Source organism: Myotis yumanensis, unplaced genomic scaffold (assembly GCF_028538775.1).
Source record: "Myotis yumanensis isolate MYYU_CA2020_CCGP unplaced genomic scaffold, mMyoYum1.0.hap1 SCAF_1, whole genome shotgun sequence".
NCBI lineage: Eukaryota > Metazoa > Chordata > Mammalia > Chiroptera > Vespertilionidae > Myotis > Myotis yumanensis.
This window is the reverse complement of record NW_027223752.1, coordinates 35,504,518-35,521,197: the sequence shown is the minus strand read 5'-3', so window position 1 is coordinate 35,521,197 and position 16,680 is coordinate 35,504,518. Positions and strand designations below refer to the sequence as shown.

The window sequence follows — 16,680 nt, the reverse complement described above, 5'->3', positions numbered from 1 at the left end:
GCGCAGTAACTGTCCCTCACTAAATGGGTTCAATGTGTGAGTATGTAAATAAATGAGAAGAAAACTTTGGGCAAGCAGAGCAGGCAAGGAACAGTAGAACATTCAAGTAAGAAATCAGAGTTGAAACTGAGAGGGAAAATAATAAACATTATCAAAAATATCCTTCTTACCAATACTATTTTTTTAAGTGCTCCTTTTCTTCAAATTATATGATGTTTTCATTCTGCCCTTATATACATTCTGCCACCCAGATTCAGGACCAATAACTACCTCTTGCCTGGAGTATTTTAACATACTTTTTTATGCCCTTTAATCTGTCCTAGATAAATAAGTCTTCTAGTTAATTTTCTTATACCATGACATTCTTTTCTTTATGATTCTCAGTGAAAAGAATTATGAAATAGTTCTTGAAGAAGTATGATAAATTTTTATAGTCTTATTTTTAGAATAATTTTCCTAATTCTCTTCTGCTATAATCTAATCCCTTACCATCTTGATTGGCACTTACTGAATTATACAACTGCAATTTATCATCACTTATTCAAATTTTCTTTAGACAACTAAAGACAATTAGCAGTTCACTTCCATAAGAATTTAGTGAGATACCATTTATAAACACGACCCTTCTTAACTTTCTCATCTAATATCCTAATTAAATCAACTATATCTTTCATATACCCTCATATAGTTTAATTACCAAGTTCTCATTTATTTATGAAATTTAATAATTTCATATACAGTTTTTATCTTTGATTTAAATTGTATCTCACTTGTTTCATTTTTCTAGATTATCACTTTTTTAACATAAAAAATTGTGATTCATTTATCACTTTCAGTCAGCCTTTTTTTAAAATATATTTTTATTGATTTCAGAGAGGAGGAGAGAAGGATAGAGAGATAGAAATATCATTGATGAGAGAGAATCATTGATCGGCTGCCTCCTACACGCCCCCACATTGCAGGGGATCAAGCCTGCAACTTAGGTATGTGCCCTGACCAGGAATCAAACCCTGACCTCCAAGTTCATAGGTCAACACTCAACCACTGAACCACGCCAGCTGGGCCAGTCACCCTTTTCAGCCTCCTCATTGTCAATATTGTATATTGGTATAGCTAAAAACATTAATAGATCATGGAATAGGAGACACAACTTAAAAACAACATATGGACCAAAATACCTTTATGAGAAATCCAGAAACCAGTTAATAAGTTGCAACACCCCAGGTGAGCACAAAGCCAAGAACAGCTGCATTAAAATGGGAAGAAGAGCCTTTTCATTTTACCTGTGATCTCTCCTCCACCAAACCAGCACAGGTCACCGTGATCAGCAGAGAACGCCTGGCTTGCAGCCTATCACTGAAGGGAGAATGGATGCACATTCCATTTTCTCTCTCAACAGTTCATGTTTTCAGAAGGCTGCCTAAGGAACTGGTTTCTGTCTTGCCTGACTTCCATAGTTTGGTGCCTGGGGCCACTAAAAGCAAAGGAGAGTATTGACTGCTTGAGAGCCTGAAGTGGTGTAGAGGCTGCCATGGCTCAGTGAAATGGGGAAAAGGCACCCAAGTCACTGCTTCTTCCTTGGGAAGAAGGGAAAAAAAGTAGAGCATATGTCCCAAGATTCAGGTTTTTTGGGGAGGTTGCCCAAAGAACTGGTTTCTATCTCAGCTGACTCGAGGCATGTGAGCCAGCATGCTTTGGATGCCAGGGAGCCACTGAGAATAAAGGAATGCAGAGTGGCCTGCAGCTGCAGCACCTAAAGGAGTAAGAGATTGTGGACTCCTGAAAAGATAAATTGGGCAAATCTTTGGTTAGGAAATTACACACACAGCCAAGAGAAAAAATTTTCATAGGCACCCAGAACCTCTAGTCGGGCTGATTGGTGAAAGTCTTTCTTTATATGAAACCAGTTGATGAAGACTAGGAGATGTAACTATTTTTCCAAATGCATAAACTTAGCAAAAAAATTACAAGGCACATGAGGAAACAGGGAAACATAGCCCAATCAAATGAAAAATATAAATTTCCAGAAACAAACTCTAAAGAAGGAGAAATCTACAAATTTCTTCACAAATAATTCAAAGTAATTTTTTTTGAAGCTACAGGAGAACACAGACAACTATGCAAAATCAGGAACTATTCATGAACAAAATGGGAATCTCAACAAAGAGTGGGAAACTATAAAGAAAAGAACCATACAGAAATTCTGGAACTGAATACTATAATAACTGAACAGAAAAGTTTACTGGAGACATTCAGTCAGACTTAATCAAGCAGAAGAAAGAACTTGGAAAAAAGATCATTTGAAATTATCAAGTCAGAGCAAAAAGAAAATAAATAAAAGATAATAATAAAAATTTTTAAAAATTTAAAAGAAGAGAAGTGAAGAAAGTTTAAGGGACTTTTCAGATAACATCTGATAAGGGAGAGAAGAGAGAAAAAGGTATAGAGAACGAAATAATAGCTGAAATTTTCTCAAATCTGAGGAAAGAAATGGACATCAAAATTCAAGAAGCTCAAAGTATTTCAATTAAGATGAATCCATAGAGGTCCACACTAAAACATAAGAGAATTAAACTGTCAAAAGTCAAATATAAAGAGAAGATTTTGAAAGCAGCAAGAGAAAAGCAACTTGTCATGTGTAAGGGAGCTTCCATAAGGTTATCAGTGTCTTATTCAGCAAGATACTTTCCAGAAGGGAGTGGGATGATATATTCAAAGTGCTTAAAGAAAAAAATCAGCCAACCAAGTGTACTATGTCCAACAAAGCTGTTATTCAAAAATTAAGAATAAATAAGTACTTTTGTAGATAAACAAAAGCTGACAAGTTTATCAGCACTAGACCTGTCTTACCAAAAAATGCTAATGACAGTCTTGCAAGTTGAAATAAAATGACAGTAAACAGCAACACAAAAGCATATTAAAATATGTACCTCACCAGTAAAGGTAGATACTATATAGACAAATACAGACTTCTATAATATTGTCATGGTGTTACATAAAGCACTTTTAATTATGTCATAGATTTTTAAAAGACAAAAACATAAAAACACTATAAGACTATGTTAATACATACACAATATATAAAGATGTAATTTGTAACATAATTAACAAAGTAGGAGTGGAAAGATGTAAAAGAGTATAGTTTTTCTATATGATTGAAGTTTTAGCATGAAATAAGATTAAAGCAAAAATAAATGAAATAAAGACTTAAAAAATAGAAGAAATCAACAAAACTAAGTTGGATTTTTTTAAAACATCAACTAATTTCACAGACCCTTAGCTAGACTAAGAATAAAAGAAAGGAGACTCAATAATTAAAATTAAAAATGAAGAAATACTACAACTGATGCCTCAAAAATAAAAGGAATTATGAGACAGACTACTATGAATACTTATATGTCAACAAATTAAGCAACCTAGAAGAAATGCAGATTGAATCAGTAATCAAAGCCTCCTAACGAAGAGCCCAGGACTAGAGGGTTACACTATTGAATTCTGTCATAGAATTAAAGCCAGTTCTTCTCAAATTCTGACAAGAGTTTGAAGAAGAGGGAACACTTCTTAATAACAAACAAACAAAACAATTTAAAAATGGGCAAAAACTTGTATAGACATTTCTCCAAAGAAGATATACAAATGCCAACAAGCATATGAAAACATGCTTAACATCACTAAACATAAGGGAAATGCAAATCAAAACCAAACCCATTAGGATGGCCACTATCAAAAAACAAATAACAAGTGTTGGTGAGGATGTGGAGAAATTGGAACACTTGTATACTGTTGGTGAGATTGTAAAATGGTGCAACTAGGGAAAACTGTAAGCCAGTTCCTCAAAAACTTAACAATGAAGCTCTCATATGCTCCAGCAATCCCACTTCTGAATATATATCCAATAGAATTGTAAACAAAATATGAACGAGGTATTTGCACACCCATATTCATTGTAGCATTATTCACAACTAGAGGCCCGGTGCCCAAATTAGTGCACCAGTGGGGTCCCTCGGCCTGGCCTGGGGGATCAGGCAGAAACCGGCTCTCCGACATCCCCCGAGGGGTCCTGAATTTCGAGAGGGTGCAGGCCAGGCTGAGGAACCCCACTGGAGCCAGGGAGAGACACGGGAGGTTGGCACACCGGGGAGGGACCACAGGAGGGCCCCAGGGCATGCCCAGCTGTCTCACTCAGTCCAGATTGGCCAGACCTCAGCAGCAAGCTAACCTACCAGTCGGAGCGTCTGCCCCCAGGTGGTCGGTGCACATCATAGCAAGCAGTTGAGCGGCCTTAGCATATCATTAGCATATTATGCTTTGATTGGTTGAATGACCGACCAGTCGACCGGATACTTAGCATATTAGGCTTTTATTATATAGGACTAGAGGCCCGGTGCACGAAATTAAACCGGCAGTCGGACATCCCTCTCACAATCCGGGACCCCTGGCTCCTAATCACTCACCTGCCTGCCTGCCTGATCCCCCTAACCACTCTGCCTGCCTGCCTGACCGCCGCTAACCCCTCTGCCTGCCAGCCCGATCACCCCTAATCGCCCTCCCCTGCTGGCCTGATCACCCCTAACTGCCTCTGTCTCTGCCCCCGCCACCGTGGCTTTGTCCGGAAGGATGACAAATATACTAATAAAAGAGTAATGTGCTAATCAGACTGGGAGACCTTCCGGGAGATCTTCTGGACAAAGCCATGGTGGCGGGGCTGAGGCAGAGGTGGTTAGGGGCAATCAGGCCAGGAGGGGAGGGCAGTTGGGGGCAAGCAGGCCGGCAGGGGGGGCAGTTGGGGGTGAGCAGGCCAGCGGGGGGGGAGTTGGGGGCGATCAGGCCGGCATGGGGGTGCAGTTGGGGGTGAGAAGGCCAGCTTGGGGAGCAGTTGGGGGCGAGCAGGCTGGCATGCAAAGTGGTTAGGGGCGATCAGGAAGACAGGCAGGTGAGCAGTTAGGAGCCAGCAGTCCCGGATTGTGAGAGGGATGTCCGACTGCCAGTTTAGGCCCCAGCCCTGTGGGTTGGGGCCTAAACTGCCAGTCGGACATCCCCTGAGGGCTCCCAGATTGGAGAGGGTGCAGGCCTGGCTGAGGGACACCCCCTCCCTGGTGCATGAATTTTGTGCACTGGGCCACTAGTAGATTATATAATCTGTTGCTCTCCTAATTGATTTTGATTAAGTTTTCCCAGGTTTAGCCAAAGGGAGTCTTTTCAAGTTGACTCCAAGATCCTTTCGGCATATTCCTATCATTATTGAGTACTTCCTTACAAAAAAAAAAAAAAAGTTGTGAAGGAAGAATAACTTCCCATGAAAATAAAAAGATGAAAGAAAATTTATTCTAGTCAAAAATAACATAATGTGCTAAGGCAGAAAAATATGAAATAGTGTGGTATATTCTAATATCTACAGTGGAAACAATTTTGTGAGTGATGGAGTAATGAATGATGAGGCTGAAAAGGAAGCAAGAAAAGATTTTATATATTATTCTAAGTAATTTGAGTTTTATCTGTGGGTGATAATAAACCTAGCATATAAATTATAGAGCACACATTTTGTGACAACAATGCCCTGTTTTATAATCTTGATGCATAAAAATCCCAAGAATACTTTCCTTTAATATTTCTTTTCTTAATTGAATTTATTGGACTAACTCTGGTTCACAAAACTGTACAGTTTTCAAATATACAAGTCAGTAAAACATCTGCAAACTGCATCATGTGGCCATCACTTCAGACAGTCTCTGTTTCCCTTTCCCCCACCTTGCCCACCTCCACCTATTCCCCACTTCCCTTTCCCTCTGTCTATCACTACACTGTTATGTGTCTATGCTCAATACCATACAACTCTAAAAAAATAACACAATTCTTTCAGCCATGGTTTCTAGGTTTTATCAGAATGCTCTAAGTCTCATTATTTTGAATAAACAAATAGAAGACATAAAACTATTATTGAAACAATACAAGAAATTATTTTCAAATATGCAAAGTGTCCTGTAGTCCTAAGCCTTAGAACACTACTGTTACCAGTGTTTCCTGAGAGCTTTATACCTGATTTCACTTAATTTGAGAGATTTACATGAAAGACTAAATGCTTTGTATACCTGAACCACACATTCTTTGACTTACCAAAGTCCCTAGCTGTTTAACCTAAAAAAAAAAAAAAAAAAAATTACTATCATTTTCTCTCTAAGTTTCCCAGGAAAGCTATTCATTACCTTAGGTGGTTTCTGTTCAGAAAGATGCAGGGAACAGGAATACAAGGAATGCAAGCTGCAAAGACAATGGGAAATAAAGGCAATAGTATTGATAGGGCAGAACAAGTCTCTTCCTTGAGATTTTATTTATATCCAAAGAATGAATACTGATTTACACTTTGAGTAGTTGAGGAATTCTTTTACTGATTGTTTTAAAGAAAAAAGTTACCTCTTGAGGTTATGAATTTAATCAAGAAGAACCTGCGTAAACATCACCTTTCTATTGTACTCTGTTCAATCATCTGAAAACATCTTTTCTTCATTTATTTCTAATTTTAAAAAATTGATTTTCAAACCAAGATGAGACATTGTATAATAAGAATTGGCAGATTTGCTCTAACTGGTTTGGCTCAGTGGATAGAGCGTTGGCCTGTGGACTCAAGGGTGCCAGGTTCGATTCTGGTCAAGGGCATGTACCTTGGTTGCGGGCACATACCCAGTAGGGAGTGTGCAGGAGGCAGCTGATCGATGTTTCTCTCATCGATGTTTCTAACTCTCTATCTCTCTCCCTTCCTCTCTGTAAAAATCAATAAAATATATTTTAAAAAAAAGAATTGGCAGATTAAAAAGGGTGCATTTGAAGTGGGAAAAATAATTTCATTGGTATAAACAGCTCCATTTCAAGATGGCCATGCCATAAGAAAAAAGGTTATTGCTACACAACGAAGATCCTTGCTTACTCTACTTAGTATAAGGAATCCGTTTGTACTTTGTGTCCCTTTGAAGTCCTTCTGCATCGTAGACATTGTGACTAATTTTTAAACATATCTTTGATGATGCGTTCCTGAGTGAACCTATACTGTTTTAACACTGAATTGTTATATAGTACTAGAGCAGTGATGGCAAACCTATGACACGCGTGTCAGAGTTGACACGCGAACTCATTTTTTTGGTTGATTTTTCTTTGTTAAATGGCATTTAAATATATAAAATGAATATCAAAAATATAAGTCTTTGTTTTACTATGGTTGCAAATATCAAAAAATTTCTGTATGTGACACGGCACCAGAGTTAAGTTAGGGTTTTCAAAATGCTGACACACCGAGCTCAAAAGGTTCGCCATCACTGTACTAGAGGCTTGGTGCACGAAATTCATGCATGGGGGGGGGGGGGGGGCCTTAGCCCGACCTGCACCCTCTCCAATCCAGGAGCCCTCAGGGGATGTCCTACTGACGGCTTAGGCCCGCTCCCCATGGTTCTCTGCTCTCTGCAGGGCCTGCCTGCTCCACACCATGGCGACTGCAAGCAGGCCCTGCTAGGCGCTGCCTGCAGGTCAAGTTTACCTGCTCACGAATCCCTGCAGCGACCCGCCAGCAGGCCCTACTGGGCATTTGCCTGCTCCGGTTCTCCACAGCAATGCCCGCTGGGCTCACATTGCCGGGGTGATGCCGCCAGCGTCCTGCCCCTGCTATGGGCACCGCCATCTTTGTCGCAAAGTGATGGTTAATTTGCATATTACTTTTTTATTAGATGGGTTTTTAGTGATTACAGCTGCAGCATAGAAGATAGTACATTTTGAGTACCTGCAAAGATTCTGAACTAATGTAATCAACCCCATGTCTAGACTTATGTGCCAGAAAATATAAATGAGACAAGTTCAGTTTACTTATGGAAATCCAGGCTTTTTAGAGAAATCTTTAGATCATTAATCCGTGGCTAATTTAAAATTGCTTTAATCCTGCATATCTAGTTCAGAAAACTAAACCATTGTAGAAGAATGCTGTCATGTTAGATGTTATAATAATTCATGCTGTTACTCTTTGCTCAGTTGGAAAGCTTGTTATTAGTGGGGAAGATGTCTAGACTTCCTTTTCTTATCCCTACCCTCACTCTCAAGTAAAGATCCCAAATCCTAGAGTGTTTCGTAGCTTATTTTTGTCAAACTCACTAGCCCACCTAAAAATTTGCACTAACAGCCATACATTCCCAGTTAATTTTACTATTGTAAGTTAAAATAAATATTCCCTTGAACACTATAATCTTCTCAGTAGGGCATATTTTCACATGTTGGTTTTGTTTTGCATTGTGATATATATGAGTTTAATGGAACTAATGTCTTCACAGATCCTCTTTGTGACCATTGGTATTCATTTGTAAGGGAGCAATCAGAATATATTTGTGGCCATGAAATAGTTTTTGCTTTATAGGAAAAATTATCCAAATTTTCTATCAAATTTTGGATATTTTCTCTATCCAAACACCAAACTTCCTTTCATTGTAACCTTCTTATTTTTGAAAAAAAATATTTTTTTTTCATTTCCTCCTTCTGCCTTAGTGGGGTTTATGGACCACTGAATGGGCTATAACCCATCTTACCTTCAAGACACAAAACTGCATGCTTTTTCCCTCAATTTTTTTTTCTTCTATCAGATTTCTGTGCTAGGCTCGGAATCAAGAAGAGGATTGGGGTTTAGGAGAGAATATGTCTTGATCCTTTTCCCTGCCTGATTGAACTCTCTAATGACTAAAGATGGAAGTGCTTTTTGAGGTTGTCAGTTGCAAAATAATAGAAGTCAGAGATAACTATTCTTAAATTTTCTGCTTTCATTTTGAAGCTTCTTGTAAATCAAGTGTCACATCAGAAAACAATTGTCTTCTTTATTGGAATTATTTTTCTCTTAAAAATGGAAACAAACCACAAAAGGAAACATAACTGTTTACCAGATTTACTTTGAAATGTATGCCTTCTAAAAATGGGCTGCCCTTGGGAAGCCTGCATGAGACCCCCTACTATACCTATGAGTGCTGTGTCAGCCTAGGCCTCCAGCTGCTGGTGCCTCTTTGTGTCTGTCCCTGGTGCTGTCCCTGGAGCAATGTTTGTTCACTTTTGATTTGGAAATGAGAGCACTGGGTCACCTAGATCAATGGTTTTCAAACTTATTTTGGCTACAATTTTTCGTTAACCGGGATCTTATATGGACAAATAGTTATCTTGTACATTGTAAGGGATAAAACACAACTAGGTGTGCAATGTTATTTAGTAGTTCTTTTTACGTAAAAAGAACAGCTATTGTCTATTTTATTAATTTTATTCTTGTGTGTAGGTCAGTTACAAATACTGTTTTCTCATATTTATAGGATCAAGTTAAAACCTTCTTTATTGGTTAAGTAGCTGACTATTCTTAGTGTGATTTTGAGTGGGTCTTGAGTGGGAAGACACCTGTTGGCACATAGAATGTACTCAGTAAATATTTGTTAGGAACACACACAAACCTGCTAATGTGCCAGAGAATTAAAATACTCCTCCTTTGAGACATTTCTTTCAGTTAATTTATTATATATCCAGAAGACCCTGTGATAACATGCAAATAGTTTAGCCAGGGACCAATATTAAGGCATTAGCATCAAAGTTTGTATTATTTATCCAGTGAGCAATCACTTTGTAGCAGAAAGTCTATAAATATTGGAGGGCTTAGAGAAGCAAAAGGGCAGAGCAGGAAGCATCACTGAGTCTTTCCCTTCCCAACTTGACTTTGTTTGGAAGATTTGTTATTCATACATACAAGTATTTATTCAGTAACTACTGTAAGTATAAGGAAAAGCACTGTTCTAAATATGGCAAATGATACGGATATTAATAAGACGTAGATCCTGCCTTCAAGGAGTTCACAATCGACTAACATAGGGAAGGCAGATATTTAAATGCCTCTAACTTAAAAAGGAGAGTGATTGGTGCCATAAGAAAAATATAAACAAGGAGCAAATTATTTTAAAGGTGGGGAATATTTTTCCAGTCTGGTAGATATCCACATTACAATTTCCAATTAAAAGACACAGAGAGAGAGAACTACTTATTTCTGTAGTTTGAGCCATCAGATGGTTTCATAACTTCCTGCTTTTATTTTTTATCTATTTACATGTCCGTTCTTTCTGCTAAGCTGTAATGTTCTTCATGGCAGGGTATAGCTTACTTTGTGTTTCCCAAGTCCCTAACTGTTCCTGGCTCGTAAAATGCATTGGATAAATATTTGTTCAGTGTGTGTGTGTGTCACTGATAATCAGACTTGCTTTTTAATAAGAAATATTCAATTCTGTTACAACACGTGTTCCACAAATAAACTCCGCACAATTAAAAAGTACAGTTTTCTCCTCAGGAACAACATTTTAAAAGGACAGCTTTTGTAAGATTACACAAAATTTGCACCATAAAGAAAGCTTATCTTAGGAAAGATTAAATCTGAAATCTATAAACCTGAGTTAAAGGCAGAAGCATCTCCACCATTCTCCCCAGTTATACTGGTTGTGGTAAGATGTTTTATGATAAATGAATGATGAGACCAGGACTTCAGTGAAAGTGAGTTATAAATAAGTTTATATTTCAATTGTAAGTGAATGATAAATCACACATAATCTTTTTTTAAATATCCACTAAAATTCTGAATAGAAAATATTGTTCATATTCAGCACTAAATAAACTTTAAGATTCTTGAAGCTTTGAAAAATTTTTAATTGCATGATTGTCCATGGGAAGGAGTATCATAATTATCATCATCTTTTTATGTACTTTTCTCTGCGTACTTATAACAGCGTCATTATCTTAGAATGTAAAGTCTTTGAGGCAGTACTTTAAGTCATGTATGAGACAGCTGCTTGGGTTGGGGTAAGAGTACTGTACTAAATTTAATAAATTACAGTAACCAGTAACTAACAGACTATTGAAAGATATATGCCATCATTGTAGAGTAGATTAAAATGATGCGGGTTTATTTGTCTCATATACCAAAAGTCTGGAAGCAGGCAGCCGAAGACATGTCAGTAGCTCAACATTGTCACTAGAGGTTCAGGTTCTTTTTTCTTCTCGTGTTTCCATACTTACTGAGTGGGTTTTTATCCTCATGATTGAAAATTGCTACAGCACCTTCCGTATCTAGCTGTGTTCCAAGTAGAAATAAGGTAGGAGGGCAAGAGCTTTCTCCTCTTAAAACTTTATATCTTTATCTTTTTATTTGTAATGGGAAACCTTCCCTGGGAACTTCCTACATCTCCTTGGCCAGAACTATATCATATAAACACTTGTAGCTGCAAGGTGGCTAGTGAAGAAGGGAGTTGTGGATAGTATTTAGCATAGCCAAGCAACAGTATCTGCAGTTATTCCTTTTCTGTTTACCTTTTGAGCTATAGAACCTTAAGGTTCCAAAAAAAAGGTCAAGTTATTTATGAATGGAGATATAGTATTCTAAGAAGTCTCTTTTTTGTCAGTAAATTATTAATTTATTAATTCAACAAATATTTCATTTTTATTACCTAATATGGGCCAGATACTGTTCTAAGTATTGGGGATAACAACACTGAACAAAAAGATAAAGTTGTTGCTCTCATGGAGCTTACATTGTCCTTAGAAGGCTAAAACACAAATAAATATAAGTATATATTATAAATATTCATATATATACACACATACATATATACATATATTCAGATATATGTACATATCTATAAAGAAAAGTAAAGTAGAGTAAGGAGAATGGTGATGATAGGTAATATTCTATACTAGAGGCCTGGTGCATGAAATTCGTGCACTTGGTGTCTGTGTGTGTGGGGGGGAGGGGGCTCAGCCCAGCCTGTGCCCTCTTACAGTCCGGAAGCCCTTGGGGGATGTCCAACTGCCGCGGAGGTGGCGGGAGAGGCTCCCGCCACCGCCACTGCACTCGCCAGCCGTGAGCCCAGCTTCTGGCTAAGCTGCACTCCCCCTGTGGGAGCACACTGACCACCAGGGGGCAGCTCCTGCATTGAGCTTCTGCCCCCTGGTGGTCAGTGTACATCATAGCGAGTGGTTGAGCAACCTTAGCTTATCATTAGCATATTACACTTTGATTGGTTGAATGGCCAACTGGACGACCAGACACTTAGTATACTAGGCTTTTATTATATAGGATAGGATGTTTAACAAAGACCCTCTGATGAGGTGATATTTTAGCAAAGACCTGAAAGAAATGAAGAATTGATGGAGTCATATCTGGGGAAGAAAGGTCCAAGTTAAAAAACAACAACAACAACAAATACAAAGACCCTGAAAAGAGATGCATTTGGCATGCTCAAGGACAAACAAGAAACCAATATAGATAGAGCACAGAGAACAAGGGGGGAAATGATAAGTGAGCACAGTTGGGGCCATAATATGTCGGGCTTTGTAAGCCTTAGCAAACTTTTACTCTTAGTGAAATGGAAAGTCATTGGAGGGTGTGAGCAGAGATTAGCACAATCTAATTTACAATTTAAAAGGATTACTATAACTACTTTGTGTAGGATAAATTGTAGTGGACAAGGATAGAAACAGGGAGACCAGTTAGGAGGCTATTCAGTTTCCCAGAAAATAAGTGATAGTTTCAGCCATTGTGGCAGTAGTAGAGATGGTGAGTAATGATCAGATCCTAGAGGTATTTCAAAGGTAGTTTAGATATGGTTCTGACAAAAAGAGAAAATTCAAGGATGTCTCCAACATTTTAGACTAATAACTGGAAGAACAAAGTTGCTATTTTCTGAGGACAGCAATTGTTTGGGTAGGCTAGGAGGGTGGGAAATCAAGAGTTTGATTTGGACAGGTTAGGCTTGAAATGCCTGTTACATATCCAAATGCATGTTGGATGATTTATGTTAGGAAATATATATATATTCTTATCCACTGCTATTTGCATGGCCTACAAACCTAGAGCCAGTCACCAGTAGAGGTTGGAATTAGAGATATAAAATTAGGAATTTTAGTGAGTGGGTGATACTAATTTCATGGGACTAAATGAGGTTATATAGGGGGTAGCTAAGTAATAACCTTTTTCTATGACTTTTCAGAAGAAAGAAAATTTTCTATGAAATCCTAGATAAGATCAAGTTTGGGTATTGCATTTTACTAACTAGCACATTAAATGTTCAAAGTTTAGTGTAGTGATTAAGCACATGGACTCTGAAGCCAGGCTATGTAGGCTTGAATTGTGACTCTTCTATGATTTGGACCAAAACATATAATCTCTCTGCACCTCTCTTTCCTTATCTGTAAATAAGGATAATAATGATGCCTTCCTATAAGGATCTTGTGATGAGTAAGTTAAATTAGACCAGTGCCATGGCACATAGTAACATGCACAAAAGATTAGGCAGCCCAGCTGGTGTGGTACAGTGGTTGAACATCGACCTATGAACCAGGAGATCATGGTTCTATTCCCGGTCAGGGCACATGCCCAGGCTGAAGGTTCAATCCCCAGTGTGGGGCATGTAGGAGGCAGCCAGTCAATGATTCTGATCATTGATGTTTCTATCTCTCCCTCTCCCTTCTTCTCTGAAATCAATAAAAATATTTTTAAAAAGAATTAGGCAAATGGGGGGGGGGAGGAAACATATGTACTACTATTTGTAATACTTTAAACAATAAAAAAATAAAAAAGAAATTTAAGAATTAAATAGTATGGTGAAAGCCAAGGGAGGGGGCGTGGGGGTGGGTATATGTGGGAAAAGGAGGATAAAAGGGGGATACCTGCAATAATGTCAATATTAAAAGTTTTTAATTAAAAAAAAGACATTTAAGAAAAAAACAAAAAGAATTAGGCAATATTATCTTTAAAGTTCACCATGTTTTGACACATGAGGTAATGTTGTTAACTTGATGTAATGTTCCACCAAAGAAGGCTATATTTTGGCAAGAGAAAATTTCTCACCTTGTATTCTTCATTTGGGTATATAAGAAACCGAGGGTTGTTGATATTTATGAGTCAGTCCCACTTTTTAATCAGTGTTTCAGCATCATATTCTTAGTTAATTATCTTCCTGTTTAGGTCACAGTGCTGTTGATATCACCAAGGTGGCTAGAAGACACCGCATGTCTCCTTTTCCTCTAACATCTATGGACAAAGCCTTCATCACAGTCCTGGAGATGACTCCGGTGCTTGGGACAGAAATCATCAACTACCGAGGTACTATAATATTTGTCCATTGCCTTTCACTTTTCTCCAAGTAAGATTCATAGACCATTAATAAACAGTTTCCTGAAGGAAAAGGTTATTAATTATTATCACAGTTATTATCATTATTCTTTTTACTTCTTATTTCTACTCAACTCTACGATCAGCCTTAATGGTATATAGAGTAAAACATCCATAAAGCTTCCTTTTTCATAAAAATAAAAAAAATGAATAAAGTAGCAGTGTTTCTCCTGTTCATCAAAATACTAATACTATAAGCCAAAAAGAGGGCTGTTAGCACTGAGTGAGGAAAATAGTTAACTCTGAGTCTTCCTCATGTCCTTTCTGTTAGAAATGGAAGATAACTAAAGTATCTTGTAATCATGTTTTCCTTTGTGGAAAATAAGTTTTTAAATGTAAAAACTACATTAAATGATCAATGGATCACTGAACAACCAGTCTGATCTCAGTTTTTGTGCTTCGTCTATCTTCTTATTCTCTGCCCTTTAGTTCAGTAGCAAATTGAGACCAGTTTGTGGAAGGACAATGGAAAAGTGGTGTCCCCAGTGTTTTCACTTTTTAATCAACCCCCTTCTTAAAAATTCAGCATGAAAGTTATATTTAGTGCAATCTCAATAAAATATAGTTTCTTAGTTATTTTTGTTATGCAGATAAAAACAACACAATAGGATTGATTTTAAAAAATACTTTATTCATAGATCATAAAATATTCTAACTTCAGTGAACATTAGAGAGTATCTATACAAACACCCTAATTTTTCTGCAAGGCAATTCAGACTCAGAACAGCTGAAAAGGAATAAGACTAAGGCTCAAGATTCCATTCTTTTTACTGCATGACAGAGCTTGGCTAGAGTAGCTTGGTGGTTGAGCATCAACTTATGAACTAGGAGGTAACGGCTAGATTCCCAGTGAGGGCATATGCCAGGATGTGGGCTCAATCCCCAGTGGGGGGCGTGCAAGAGGCAAACGATCAATGATTCTCTTTCATCATTGATGTTTCTATCTCTCCCTCTCTCTTCCTTTCTGAAATCAATAAAAATATATATTTTTTAAAATAACGATAGATAACCAAACAAATTACAGTGGGGCCTTGACTTACGAGTTTAATTCGTTCCGAGACCGAGCTCATTATGGAGCTCGTTAAGGAGCTCATTAACTTAAATTACTCTGTCAACTCAATGCAAAAAATCGGCTGAGAGACAGCTGGTATCTCAAAAAACTCGTTAGTCGGGACACTTGTAAGTCAAGGTCCCACTGTATGTTAAAATTAAAAGGCCTAATACTAGTGAAATTCTAAATGCCAGATTCTAGCTCTGTTCACTGATGGTACTTAGACAAAAATTGTTTTTATATAATTCACCCTAATCCTATATCTCTGACTTGCATTCTTTTAAATATGTATATCAGTAGGCTTAAACTTTTGGTTTATTATTAATCCTCATTAAAGGATCTAAAGATTAGAAGCTCACTAGAGTTAGGAATTAGGAATTAACTAAGTGTTTTCAAAATCAATTTTAATGAAATGAAATTGCTATTATTAAATGTAGAATATTCAGATATTTTTATATACATCAACAGCAAGACATATTCAGAAAATATAGATGTAAACTTAAGTTTGAAAAAATTTTAAGTAATACTTTACCTATTAGAAACATAAATTAACCATCTCTGGCCTTGGAATTTCACGGGAGTTTTCCCTAACAGCAGTTTTTAGAAAAATCTCAGAGTATGCCAAGTCATTTAAGCAGAAATTTTAGTCCTTTTAAGGAAGAAAAATAATGGAATTGAAAGTGGCCATTTATAAGTTTCTTCTAGGGGAAAAAACAAACCAAAAAAAGCTGTCAGATGGATTCTCTTTTTCTTCATGTGCTTGTTTCTCCTTCATTTGTTCATCAAATCAGTTGTCACTTATAAGTTAGCAAACTCTTCATGGATGGTTAAATTTCTTGTCAAGTGCTTCCACCCATGAAGATGAAGTGTGCATTCAACCTTTGAGTTGGATCAAACTCAATTTTTCATGCAAGAGAGTATTATAATTAAACCTCCCAGTGCCTATGCACTTTAAGTAGGTGTTTAAAAAACATCATCATATATAGAAACATAATTCATTTTGTTCAATAAATATGTATTAAGCATCTACCAAATGATAGGTACTATGTTAAGTGCTGGATAGACAAAGGTGAATAAAACACTTCTGGCCGAAACCGGTTTGGCTCAGTGGATAGAGCGTCGGCCTGCGGACTGAAAGGTCCCAGGTTCGATTCCGGTCAAGGGCATGTACCTGGGTTGCGGGCACATCCCCAGTAGGAGATGTGCAGGAGGCAGCTTATCGATGTTTCTCTCTCATCGATGTTTCTAACTCTCTATCTCTCTCCCTTCCTCTCTGTAAAAAATCAATAAAATATATTTTAAAAAAAATAAAATAAAATAAAAAAAATAAAACACTTCTGCCCCATGGATCTCACGTATAATGCAGAAGAGACAGGGAAACAATGAGATAATTGTCTCCTTTATTGGCTTTTTGGTA

The 16,680-nt window shown here is 37.5% G+C and overlaps 1 protein-coding gene across 15 annotated transcripts in view; it reads left to right on the top strand.

The window, feature by feature from the left end:
* GPHN (gephyrin) overlaps positions 1 to 16,680 on the top strand; it is a 452,278-nt gene that overhangs the window by 353,565 nt on the left and 82,033 nt on the right. For all 15 annotated transcript variants that reach the window (XM_070418066.1, XM_070418183.1, XM_070418108.1 and 12 more), the window contains one exon: positions 14,006 to 14,143. In XM_070418066.1, coding sequence (XP_070274167.1) covers positions 14,006 to 14,143 — 138 coding nt within the window. The remainder of the gene's footprint in view (positions 1 to 14,005; positions 14,144 to 16,680) is intronic.